General features: G+C 33.6%; 1 protein-coding gene across 4 annotated transcripts in view; it reads left to right on the plus strand.

The window, feature by feature from the left end:
- Positions 1 to 14,417, plus strand: part of LOC106711761 (hemicentin-1) — a 342,091-nt gene that overhangs the window by 14,939 nt on the left and 312,735 nt on the right. For all 4 annotated transcript variants that reach the window (XM_045684717.1, XM_045684716.1, XM_045684718.1 and 1 more), the window contains exon 2: positions 8,630 to 8,856. In XM_045684717.1, coding sequence (XP_045540673.1) covers positions 8,775 to 8,856 — 82 coding nt within the window. In that variant the 5' untranslated portion in view covers positions 8,630 to 8,774. The remainder of the gene's footprint in view (positions 1 to 8,629; positions 8,857 to 14,417) is intronic.

A 14,417-nucleotide genomic window follows, 5' to 3' on the forward strand; every position in this document is an offset into this window, starting at 1 on the left:
ACTAAGATAATATATTTCATAAGAACATATCAGCTTTAAAAAATTACGTTTAAACACATTTTTTACATGTAAAAGTTTCTATAGTTCATTTATTCCGTAATCAAATATAGGAATGAAAACAAATAAAATTAATTAATATTGAATATTTTTTTTTCATTATTCATATTTAATTGTTTACGAAGTTTAGAAATTATGAGATAAAACTGAAGAGGTGTATTGTGTAAGCATTATATTATTGTATTGTTTCTCTCCCTTTACGTAGCTAATCAATATGAGTACAATCTAGGTCTCCACGTAAAACACTGTCTCTATAAACCCGAATTGTTGCTCGTAAGCTTTTACGATATTAAGGAGATTCGCTTATTTACTTGTATATGTTTATATTTATGTAATGTCGCCGTACAGTTGAGGCACAGATAATCCCGCATTCGGCAGTTTGCGTGTAATCCTGTGACGTCATTATTGTTTCCCTTTGGCTGCGATGTGATTTGCTCATGACTGATTATAACGAACCCATTGCATTGTGATGTGGACAGAAATATGATAATTGTTAAAACAATAGAATTATCACCAGTTGTTGAAGATGACTTAAAAGAATTAAAAAAAAATGTTTTATATCATTTAAAGTCGTATAACAATATTAAAGACTTATGTATCAATAGATAGAACCACCACTATACAATATGTCAAAAACATTTATTTAAGCAACAATTACGAAAACCATCGGCACTATATTTTGCAAATGTAAACAAAGTGTTCAGGAAATATTTCGAATGTCCGCTCTATAACTAATTTATTCGCATAACGCGGATTAGCTTTGCAAAAGCATGAATACAAAATTGTATTGTAACCAAATGATATAATATTCTATTCATTTCTACAGGTACTATGTAGAGTCTTCAAAATAATTAAAGATATAGAGAGGTTGAGAACAAAAGAGATCTGAAAGTCCATTATGTCGGACGCAGGCTGTCTGCAGACGCAGCCGCGCACTGACCTTCATTATGATATTAATTCCGATTCTATATAATAACAGAATTATCGACGGTTTCAATTGTTTCAATTGAAACTCTATGCCATTGAAGATAAGAGCTTATTTAAATTTGTTAACAACGTTTTGATTGAAATATAAGGTTTAATTAAGTTTTATTTGTTTCTTTTTACGCTGTCGAGTTGAAATGATTGTGTGAATTCTACATTAAATAAAACAAATTTAATTATGATTTTGTATGGAGAAGAGAGGTTTTGGAAAACACAATATAATGTATATTACTCTTCCGTCTTTAAAAAAATGTTATAACAACATAAGTAACTTCTAACAGTGATAGAGCCCGCAACAATGTCTGCACGAATGGGCGGACTCTACCGTTAAACTACACGATCACACAGAAGATAGGCGTGAAGTGCATTCTCCGTTTCGTCTGATGAATGTGTTCCGGAACCCTAAAGATAGCCAACGAATCTACAATTGCGGACGTCTGTGAGCAGCAGTCGCTGCGCTATTTCGGCGAAATTAGATAGCGTTTTGTTCGTTATATTATAATAAACTTCTTATTTTTGAAGTCGGCTAAAAAGGAACATATTTTGTACATGGTGTTACTGCAGTATATAATATCGTCGGTGTAATCTTTGGACTGTCAAAATTTAAGCAAATAATAAAATTACAGTAAAAACCAAATAAATCCGGACAAAGCTATTTGTTGTTAATTTATTTTAATTTTTTTTGACTATAATTCCGTTAATAAATGTTAAAAGTGAAGATTTTAATATTTAATGGAAATCAAAAAAGATCCCTACATTAAGCAAAGAGAGTAATGTTAGTGCTTTAATAATATTTTATTTAAATTAACCACGATTTTGAACGTCCGCCAAGCGGTGGCGGGCAGGGCGCTCGGGGCGACCGGGGCTCGGCTCGGCTAACAAACCTTATGCGACTGTAGTCTATGAGAGATAGTATTTTATATTTATCTATTGGCTATTGTTAGTTGAATAAGATTAAATATTCATAGTCTGTTGTTACACAGGACTGGGATCGTGTTTTGTTTGTGGATTTCGGTCACGTCTGCAGATTTGATTACGTCACACCTTGGCCTTCAGATTTTCTTACAATTGTAATATCACTGTTCGAATCTCTTACTACTGCACTACACGTAGCGAGCACTTTAATGTAGATTTCGCGATCAAATCTACACTCAGGCAGACTATTTAAAGTCATATGTTGTAGGCAAGATTTATATTAAAGTTTATTATTTAAAATAAAATAATCAAAATTTTGTTTTTTAAGTAAAAGCTCGATGTAATAGTGTAAGCTTAGGCATGTGGGATAATCAAAGCCGGCCGCCGACACAGCCTTCATCTAACAACCTCCGCTCGCTACGTCGTTATTGTTTTCATTCAAAAATTGCATCAGGATTTTACTGTTTCAAATATATTTTTTCATACAAAAATAAAAACTATTTTTCAATAGAACGGCGCTCGGTTACGCTTCGCAAAAATGAAAATTCAAATCGAGAGCTTCGTATTCGAGTATTCACTTCAAATTAATCATTGAAGGAATTAAAATAACTTTTTGTGGTGGTTTTGGTTATTTATTTTAATAGAAATGCTTTATTGATTGTAAATATTTTCATAAGGATAATCATAGATTAATTCTTAATTGCATTCTGATCAAAAAACTTAATCGATAACATAAAAACGTATGTAGCTTATATTGCCTAGCCTTGAATTATTTTCACTTCAGGAATAGCCTAAAAAAATAAACTTGACCCCGAAAACTGGGGGCGGGGGCTTCGGCTGAGTGGCCGTCAGGTAACAAAAGCGAAAGGGCCGACCCACTTTAAGGTAAGCGCTCGAAATCCCAAGAAATTATGCGTAGTGATAAATTTAGCGCATTTCTGACCCTTTCCCAATCAAACGCTGACATTTTGTAACGCACCGCTAGTTAAAGGGAACCAACACTATATTTTACTTGAGAATAATCGAGTTGAGATTAACGTTGTTAAGTTTTGTTAAAGGAAATATTGACCGAATTACAAAATAGAAAATGACAAAAAATTACAATTTAAATAGAGTAATTTCACCCTTTACCAGACACTTAGTTGCAAGGATCCCGATTTCAACATACTCCTTGCGTTAGAAATAAACTTTCCTTATTCAGAAGGAGTCGCGGGGATTTATTTAATTTGGGTAAATTTCAATTTGTCTCAAAGCGCCACCACCCTTTAACTTCCCGCGACTCTCGTACGACTCCGGTTTTATATAAAACTTTCATTATTTAATGAATATGAATACGGTAAATTAGAAACAAGATGAAAGTGTATGATTAGACGTAATTATATTAATGGCGTCATCAAATTGCTACAAAGTTTTTGATATTTTAGAGATTAGTTTATAGAATTTTACTTCAAAAAAACTTCTCTTTACTTGGATTTTTTTTTTCATCAGATAAGAAAGACATTGAAAAAAATGATGTATTTAATCACATAACAAACAAACACACAAACTTAATTTTAACTATTTATATCATAAAATAATTAGTGCTATACGACGGTAGTATCCTTAATAAATCACTTCAAATTTTGTAAGTATGCAGTTTAAATATTTCGCTAATATTTAAGTATTAAGAAACTGATATTTTCTGAGAATTATTTCTTAAGTTGCAGATAAAATAACGATTAGATATATAAAAATAGAAGATAAAACAGTCATCATCGCAACCTCTGACTGAAAACAAAGCAATAAAATGTAACGACGTTATTCTGTCTGTCGCACGACCACCAAATACATTCTATATAGATAACGCCTTCACGGTCGATCGGATCCTAACACGATTCTCTATTATCATTGAATGTGGCACGTTCTGTTTGTATTACTACTATGTTCATCTATTAACATGTTACGATGGTCAAAGTGAAACATATTCCAACATCTTATAAAATACGATAAACAGCATTCAATGAAAAAAGATTTAATAAACTTAACTAAAATTATACACGAACAATATCCAATAATGTAATAACTTCTGATAGTTATTAGTCTTTTTAAACATCTTGGCTGCTGAAAGTCATGTGCACGCTGCACAGTGCCCTCCCTCCGCATCCCGCTAACCCGTTACATCTAAAATTGCCAAGATATATAACAATATATTTATAAAAATAATACAGAAATGGCAAGTCGGAGCGTTTCACTAGTATGTAAAATATTTGACGGCAATCAGTTACACTAATCTAATAAAAATACAAGGATTCTGAAGGTCGTATGAAAATCCGAAAGCAATAGTCACCACCACCACCACCGGCACCACCTCAATACGTATCAATTGAGGAATAAATTTGGAAATATGTGCATATTAAGCTTTATTTTCGCTTCGCCGAAGATCTTTGTTAGAAAACAAACGGCGCAGTAAACATTTGTCGGGTAGACGAATAAAAAAATAAGACTGCGAAAGATAAAAAGTAACAATTTACAAACGTTCTTTGACGTCAGAAAAATTTATATTGGAACATCGTTTCAATATTTTAAATTGTACAGTTTTCTTCTTATTATACAAGCACGAAGCTTTTTCTTAAGTCTAAAGAGTACTGAAGACTTTTAGATCAATTTGATCATCTACAAGATTAAAAAAAGATATGAGAAACTCTTTATCCTACCTCTACTGTAACTGTAAACTAGGAATTACGTCGCTAAACTTGATCGCTCTACAAGGTTCATTTTACAACGCAAAGGATTATCAAGAATCCCATCGGAGCTTTTCACTAGAAATCGTTTGCATTACTTCAAGTAAATGGCTCAATTTCATCGAGTCATCTTTCCTTTTTACCAGAAGAACGTATTAGTAAGATATGTTGGATTTCCGAGATATACAGTAATATAATACACTCGGTGGTTAGCGTCGCATGCAATGGATGAGGTTTTTCTCTTACTATTAACGTGAAGTGTTGGTTTTCACAACGTCTATGTCAATATGACGGACATATGTTTCTGTTTTTTCAAAGATATTGAGGTAGTGAGATAACAGACAGATCTTTAACTTCCATACAGTAAATTTGATTTAACTAATCAATATTTTGTCAAGTTAAACTTTCTAATATTGGTATGATTTGAACGATGAAATTATTATTAACAGATATGTAGCTACTGGGAGTGAGAAGCAAAGTTAGCAAAACAAAGTACTGAATTATCGTTAGTTGGGATTTGGAATATACTTACGATATAACAGTGGGGTTCAACTGGTGAACAAACGTACAAACAAATTTCGCTGTCTCTATCAAAGAAAAAAATAAATGACGACAATTGATATGTTTTTGTGCAGTACTTTTATCTCGTCAGTGGAAACCCACTGTTGTTGTTTATTAATGTCAATTATCATAAAATGTAGAATTCAACGCTAAGACAAAAATAAGTGCTGCTTCGAGTAGCGTTCTTTAAATGCGGTGTTACCTCCGTGTTATCAAATCGTTAAGCAATTCATATTTACGAGCGTGTTATTTGTATTCGTTGATGAGTTGAGAAGTCGCTCCTACGTTTACTTTTATGAGTTAATTATGTAAAGCGAAGTGGGTGTGACACTGATTGATTTGAGTTTTACTTATATTATGTATTTGTTTGTTTTTCTTAAACAAGTAGAATATTTAGTCATTGACAATACAACTATTAAGAAGGTGTATAAATAACACGATTACGGCAGTCAAAAATGCTTTTGTTTTGTTGTTAAATCCTTATAATAAAACTATATAAAGATTAACGTTAACATTACCTAAAATCAAACACTAATCTAAAAAAGGCAAAGGTCTTAGTGGCCAGTATGCCACCTCTTTGGCAGAATGTTTAATACTGGACTGAACAAAATGCCATAGGTTTTTAATACTAAAGAGTCGAACAGAAATAATAATAAATAGGAAAGTTAGTTATCTATTAAAAACAGTGTTTACGTTCAGAATAAGTATCGTCTCTTGGTCTATATATAATATTCAAAACATTGATATAATTTATATGAATCCACATTATTCCGGCAGATGGCGTATCAACAAGCTAAAAAGAGAGTCCGACAAAGTCGATGCTTCGGGTCTAAGGCCGGGATTAACTCGATTTACCAGCTCATTATTTTATAGAATTAATAAGCCGAAGTGTATGAGAACTTATATGAAATTTGAATTTCTGTAAAGTTAAAAGGATTTGGTTTTGTGAGTTTAGGATAAAATTTAACAGTGTATTTTATATATGAATGATAACTGTTAGTGTGATTCACGTGTACATTTAGAGGCTTCACATGTTCAAGCTGTAACAATTTGAAGTATAAATTTTTAAACAAACATGTATTTCTAAATCATAACATGTACAGTTACCAACCCTAGGTAAATGTGGAAGACAATTTGTGAAGCACTTGATCTAACGCATTATTTTCTTTGTTGTTCGCGTGTTGTTGTTGCTCCAAGGAGTGGTTTTTAATAATCGAAAGGAACAAGCTTTGATGTTGCAATCATATCGGCTTTGTCTCTAAAACAGAAGACAACGACTGATTAATAAAAAAAATATATATTTAGTTGCAAATCTCCATCGCATTTATAAATAGACAGCGTGTATTTTTAACTTAAGAAATTAATAAAAAGTTACAACAATCTTTGTTTTATTAAGCGAGAAATGATTGTGGTTTTATTATCATTCGCTGGCCTAGCTAAAGCTAGACGTGGAGCTACTCGTTGTAGTGAAACGCATGCTATCTGTTTTTACTACCAGTTGAATGTTCAACATTTGCAATTCCAAGCTGCCTGCCGACCCCAAATTGCAGTCTAACTACACAACCTACAATGTAGGTCACTGCCTGTATCTCGTCAGATGTTCAAACGCAAACAAACTCATCAAATATTTATTGACTACTTTATCAAATACAAAGGTAATTTGTGGTTTTCGTGTAAAAAAAACCTCGCTCCGGTCCTGATGAGGATTGACAGCTGACTGACCCAGTTAGCATTGCTTCGAAATGAACGATTTTGTTTTTAAGGTTTATTTGATGTCAGATGTTGTGACGTCTTTGTAATAGCTGCAATACATACAGAAGTACTTTTTAATAGTAACGATTTTTATTTTAAACTATTAGTAACCAGTATGTTTAGAACACCTGCGCTTAAGCAAAAGAAATGCAACTTTGTCTTTATTAGAATCTAATACGTATTCCTTAATTTTCATAATAAAAGCTCACTTACAAGAAAATACAAAGCTACTCTGTGAACTATACTTGGATGTGCGTAACTTCTTGATATATAAAAATGTCCAAAATTATGTTCAAAAAGCCGATAATAAACTCTATTTATCTTACTAATATAATAAATGCGAATATTTGGATGTACGTTTGCTGCTATGTATCTCCAAAACCGCGAAATGGATTTTGCTAAAATTTAGCATAGTCTAACTCAAAAGTTGTTATTTTAAATTCCGTGCGAACGGAGTTGCGGGCAAAAGCTAGTATTGTTATAATTATGCTATCGATACTCACAGTCTGAAAACTTTTTAAAATTAAAAAATTATAAAAAACTTTTTTTCTTTATACAAAGAAACTGAAATGAAACAGTGTTTATTCAACAATCGCACGAAATGAAAAGAAAAAAAAAAGACTCAACGAACTGCGAATCAGCTCATTCGTGTTTCTGCGCTATACGAAATATGAAACGTCCGTGAAAGCGAATTTTAATTCACTGAACGTAATATATTTTCTGTATACATTTTCCTCCTTAGTATTTGTATGTTTTTCTTTACTTTTTTTGGCTGTGTGAAAAAAAATACAGTCAGATTTGAAGAGAATATTTAAGATAAGGCCGACTGAAACCGACGAGTGTGTATGAAATTTTTTGTCTGTCTGTCTGTCCGCAAGTCCGCGTTCCTTCCGGGTAAAATCCTCAACGGCTGGGTAGCTGATGTATGCGGAAATATTATAGGCCACTTTTTTATCCTGCGCTGACGAAGTAGCGTGCGACAGCTAGTTCAAACTATAAGTGGAAGATGCCATTGGTATACATATAGTGGCATAATTAAACTGTGCATAAAACATGAAAGGAATCATAATTGACATTTTGTTTTATCCAGAACAACCCAATTCCAGAGGCGCTCAACATTCGCGCATTCTTTAACAATTCTCAGGTTTATTTGTAACGTGGTAAATCAAAACGGCGTATGTAACTCGCTGCAGCGTCGGTGTCGGCCGCGGCCGTAGCAACCGCTGTACTATTTCTGTCGAGTACGAAATAACAGCGCACGCACACCCGTCATAACTCCGACCACTCGAGACCGAACATAAAGTTCATGGTATTATAATAAATTACAATCATTATCGTCTCGTATAAGTAAGCTTATTGTGTTACGGACCAATGTTATGTTATGTTCAGGAAAAAAAATATTTTCCTGATGTATTTCTCAACAGCAGATAGTGTAATCTATTAATATTTTATAACTGTGCTGGGAATAAAAATTTATGTAGACTAAAGCATTTACTCCATCAGATAAAATGCAGGCATTGAAAAATTAAAATAAGCGACTCAAAAAGAAATTCGCACAATGCTAAGCTCATTTTTAAAATTCTATAAAAAATGTCGTATTAAACGGATTAGTAAAATGTTTATTTTTTCTTTCATTTCAGGTCAATCAGTGAACGAGTCAAAAATGTTTGAGTAAATTCAGTGTGGAGTTCATTCAACTCGGTACAGTTTGTGAATTAAATCTGTATTGTTCGTGACCTGTGCCCTCTGTGATGTGGTGACAGTGACAGGTGCGCGGAAATCAAGATGGCGCTCAAGATGGCGCTCGAGATGTTGACAGCTGTCATGTTTGCCGCCATCGTGTGTCACAGCGTGTCGGCTGAAAGAGGTGAGAGCTTTCAGTATTACCATGTGTGGATAAGTTCTCTTTATTGTAGATTATAACAAGCAAAATCTTAATTTATTACAAGGGCAACTGTGAATTTTTATCTGTCAACACCTGAACGGAAAATATTGTGGTTTTAATTTTATCAAAGAGACTGACAAGGACGATATTGGTTTTTGGATTTATTTTTTGGATTTTCAATTAATTATTACAAATGTAAAATTGGTTATCGAAGATGATTTCCTTAAATTAACATTGTAGTAGCTTCATTTACATCGAAGTAGTTTTATGTTGTTAATCAGACAGACAATGAAATAATTTGAACCTTAAGTAAAAAAATTATAATTTATGCGTTCAACCTTGAAGAATAATTTTTTGTTTTATCTACATCCAGTTCAATAAGTAATTTTCTAGCGGCCGTTACGTTATTTATATATTAAAACTTAAAACAAAATAAGACGGTTTCATATTATTTCCTTGGTTTTTCCTTTTTTATAACTCCATAATTTTTAAAAACAAAAATTAGTAACCTTAACTCTTTTCTGTTATTGAAATACGTATAAAATAACCTTTAACTTTAGTCCCTTATTAATTCTATAGTTAAAAGAATACAATATTTCGATCTTTATATCCTCGGGTAATCAACGTACTTAGATATAAATCTCTTATGTCCGGTAAAGTTACATCGACGTTGAAAATAAAAATATATGAGAAACAGATTTCCACATTGTCCGCCGCTGCCTTTGTTACTCTCTATCGGTGCGAAATAAGAAAGACAAAGCTCGGCCACAGCAGAAACGAACGCAAAAACGAACAACATAACGTCTATTAAAACTATTTCCGTGCAGTTCGTACGAGCGTTTGAACCGCTTCTATTCAATCGGTGCGGTTCAACCGTTGCGTTCGTTACGCTCGTGCGGCCAACTTTCTAGGTTAGGTTACAGCAATCATCAATCAAAAACGTCCCTCGAAAAGCTCCATTGTTGATGCTATCAAAATAATAATAAAGGAATAGCTCGAAGTCATTTATAACTTTCTGCTTTTTACAGCGACGTCGCTTTAATTGTGAAAATATTTCGTAGCAGAGCGATGTAGCGTTTAGGCAAGGTTAATCAGTATTGTAGTTTTGTATTGTTTAATATTATACTACGAACTGGGGCAATATTTTAAAGTCATCTCAAGTCAGTCTTCAGACGCTGTGCATATTGTCTCAATCTGCAAATTGAGATAAGTCACCCGTTATATCGAAATGTCAGCCTGCGCTAGTGCTAACCTCATTTATTTTATGTATTTAAGCATAAGGTTAACTTAATTCAAACTGAATCAAAAAACCTTGTATCTTTAGTACAAAATAAAGATGAATGTAGACAATTTAACCGACGACGCTCATTATAATTGCAATCAGGCTTTCGTGCCTAACGATGGCAGCGGACAGACCCGACAGGGGCATGACGGGGGGGTGACGGGGGTATGACGGGCACGCGAGACGCGTCACCTCGACATACTAACAAGTGTCTTAGCAAATAGGATATTAACGCATTACTTGTCTTGATTGAATGATAACATCTTCTTGTACGGATCTCAAAACTTGGCTATTCTAATTTTAATTGCGCTAATTTGTAGGAGAGTCTTCATATTCAAATACTTTTCAGCATAAACAAGCTATTACTAAAGATTCTTTTCAATGTAATTTTAAAGTTGGTAAGCTACTCAGAACCGCTTCATAAATCAGTCGATGTAAATCCGTCACAGATTATCACCACTAAAGCTGCCACTTCCGATTGTCTCGGCAGTCGACTGAGCCGCCCTTGGATCAGATCCCTGCTCCCCCGCCCCCGTTCTCGCCCCCGTTCCCGCTCCCGGACTGCAGGGAATTAGTTCATCAGTGAATTTACGTGAACACTAAACAGAGGCTGCGTTCACTCGTGCCCTCAATACTCTGTGCTCCTCTGCAGTACCTATTGCGGTCACTGACATATTTAATAATGAAAATACTTGAAAACGTTTTCATAGTTAGTTGCATCTTCTTCATAAAATAGTTTATTTCATGTGTCAATTTGTGTCGTATAAGCAATGATTTTAATTAAATAAGACTGGGAATACACTCTGGTAATATCTATGTGCAGACATATCTTCATTTAATGGTTGTGATTACCTTAACTAGATTAATAACTATGAACTACTGTGAGGAATAAGATTACTAACTTTCTGGTCTGTGTTTGTGATATTAATTGGGTTCAACTAGGGAATAAAATAAATAAATAAATGAATTCTAATCAATGTCTGTTCTGAGCGACCGCTCGTCTGTGCGCCCAGCGGCTTGCTGAGGGATGCGGGCTGAGGGCGGCGGGCGGCGGTCACTTCGCTCTCGAAGCGTCGTGACGTCAGCTTAAAAGCTTTCGGGGATTTTTTAATGTCGCCGACTCTCTGTATCGAAGTATGTCACCACTGAAACTGTGAACTTGTACATGTAATTTACGGTAACGGTTTTGCAAGAAACCTAATATTTAAACATCTTTATAAGCTAGCCTTTATATTGTATGGTTAAATTAGTTATTTCAAGAAAATTTCTGGAAGCCATTTTCTTCCTTCTTCGTAGTAAGTGAAGTTTACAATGCTAAGTTTTTAATTTAAGAACAACATTTAGGTCTTGTGGTATTATAATTAATTAATTCTGTTAATAATTTAAAGGCTATTTCGCCCGGCCATCTCCGGCTATTGCCCGCTAACGGCGTCATTTTGAATTTTAACTTCCACTCATAAAATATTAATTTTCATCTTATTAACGGTTCATTTCCTAATTGAGAAAGGGTTTTAAGTTCCCTCTGCAAGAGTTTAACTGGCGTGTTATAATTATTTTATTTGGTATTTAAAACAAAACGGATTCAATTAAAATTTTATTGCAGTTCGTTAAATTTTACCAAAGTATATGTAGTAGTTACTTTCTCTTCATGTGTCTAATAATAAAAATAAATAAATAAATTAAAAAGTAGAAAAATAAGGTTTTAAATAACAGTGATTTTCTTATTCTAGAAAAACATACGAAGGTGAAGCTGATATTAAATATAATTAGTTAATGAGTCCACTTTAACAAACAGAAGAGTTACAAGTGCTTTCCTAATCTTTTTTTTATATATGAGAAAATAAAAGAAACATTAAACTTTGTCATGTACACATTACATTAATAAAACAAACGTAAACATTATTTATGTTCCAGAGTCATTTTATAAAAGTGTATAAAATATTTTTTAAAACAATCTAAAAATGTTCAAGTCCAAAGTTTTCGTGAGTTCACTAATTCGTTCGTCGTCTGATATATGAGTACATCGGGCCAGTGTTCCGACGCAGATTCAATTTCCCAAAAACCGCATAGAAAACTAAATATTTTTCGTGGAAGCGGACACGATGGAAACGCGGTTAGATGAAATGTTACGAAGTTTTTGTGATGTCACAGAAGAGTTCTCGCCGCTAGATTGTAATAACTTTCCGTCAGATTAGACTTGTTATTTATGCTTGACATTTTAACAATCGGTCATAGTTTAATAGAGGAGAGTAAAAAGACGATCTTTGCATAACAGTGTGCTTGACATTTTTTATTTAGTTTAAGTCAGCTGCATACCTTTAGTTTTAATTGAACATTCGGCTTGTAAGAATTTACGTGTGTAGCAAAATTTTAACTGACAGTTAAACTACAGTTCTCAGTTTTGCCTATGTACTATTTAACTGAATAGACTGACTGTTTAGTTAAAATTGAAGGCGGCTTTAATTTAGATGGTCCGTTAATTACTCATTAATATTTTTTTCTTATAAAAATATTAATGTAACAATTTTGTAACAGAGATTTAGTTGTGATATTTAGTACACAAAATGAATTTTGATATGACTATACTTTGACTTTCTCGTATAACGCCTTCTTTATCTTTTGGGGACGTGTGAAATTTAATTCAATAGCCTGGATTCGAATCTAGTTCGTTGAATATAAAAAAAATGACAATCAAGTTTGAATCACTCGATTACAAAGTACTAAGCGATCAAAACCAGTCATAATATGTCAGTATAATGAAAGTGTTGAACACGTATTGATTGTGAGCCGCTGAGGATTTAATATTGCGGCTGACGCGGCGCTTTCTCAACGACACTGTGACGACATCGCACACCTACGTAGTCTTGAATCACTTATCTATTGTGGTATTATATTAATAAGAGGGATGTAATAAATCACTTAAATGATTTCATTACTAGCTGTCGCCCGCGACTCCGTTTGCGCCTTATTAAAAAACTTAATTAATAGTCTATGTGTTCTTCCAGACTATGTTCTATATGACTATGCTAAATTTCAGAGAAATATATGACGGAAGTTTTCAAAAGACTAGTCATTTCAGCTGTGAAATATTCAAAATTCATGCTTTTATCTCAATTTTAAAAAAAAATGTATGTTTCAAAGTTACATTCCATATTCAATTTAATTCTCAATGGCTGGTGTAAAATAGATTGCAACTTGAACGTTACGAGAGTGACCGTTGACCTTGACCGTTAGCTTTTCTATATAAAAGAGAAATAAAAACATCACTTGAAAATATAACCATTGGAATGTTTAAAATCTAAAAGAGTTAATGTGAATAATAAACTAATGTACGTTCTTATTTTGAACATTTTGTAGTTATTTAAAATGTACCTACACTTATGTTACTCAGAAATAATGTAGCTTTCTAACAACAAACAAGATTAATGTAACTCTGAAAATCTGTGGCGAAAATTCGAAGTATTTTTATGATACATTTTAAATTATTTCGCAATCCCATGGGCATAATTCTAACGTTATCCTTAAAAATTATGTCATCATTTTTGATATATTTGATTTATATTTAATATCCAATATTACAAGGAAACGTGTGTTTGAATTATAAAAATGATTTGGTGTAAGATTAGCGCAGATTGGCAATATTGTAACGTAATCTGGAACAACCGCGACCCGCGTTACGTCTCGCAAATATTCACAAATTTAATATCGCCGAGCCGCGGCCGCGGTAAATGCAATTTATAAAATGACTTCCCAATTCCGCTTTATCATTTCCCTGATGACGTCACTCCAACAGATGAATAAACGAGCATCAATATGATCATAATGTCTTTGAAATTAGCATCACTTAAATTTAACCGTAGAACTCAAATGCAGTGATATTTGTATGAAAACAGTGTTGCCATCCTTTTAATTGTTTATCAAAATAGGAACAACTGTATGCTGCGGTGTAGGTCTTTCGTACACAAGGCAACTTAGGGCGTCGGTGGCTCAGGGGCACAAGCACATGACTTGAATCTGCAGGTCCTGGGTTCGAATCCCGCCATGTACTAATGTGTTTTTCGAGTTTCGATTTACATATGTACATTTATCCGACGTTCTTACGGTGAAGGAAAACACCGTGATGGAATCAGACCTTCAGATATGTGTGAAGTCCACCAACCCGCACTTGGTCATCGTAGTTGACTATGGCCTAGTCACGCTTAACTTAAGCTTGGCTGCGAGCCCCTCGGTGGGGATCTATAGTTAGCTGACGATGAATTGC

The sequence above is a fragment of the Papilio machaon genome, chromosome 27 (genome assembly GCF_912999745.1).
Source record: "Papilio machaon chromosome 27, ilPapMach1.1, whole genome shotgun sequence".
Classification (NCBI taxonomy): Eukaryota; Metazoa; Arthropoda; class Insecta; order Lepidoptera; family Papilionidae; genus Papilio; species Papilio machaon.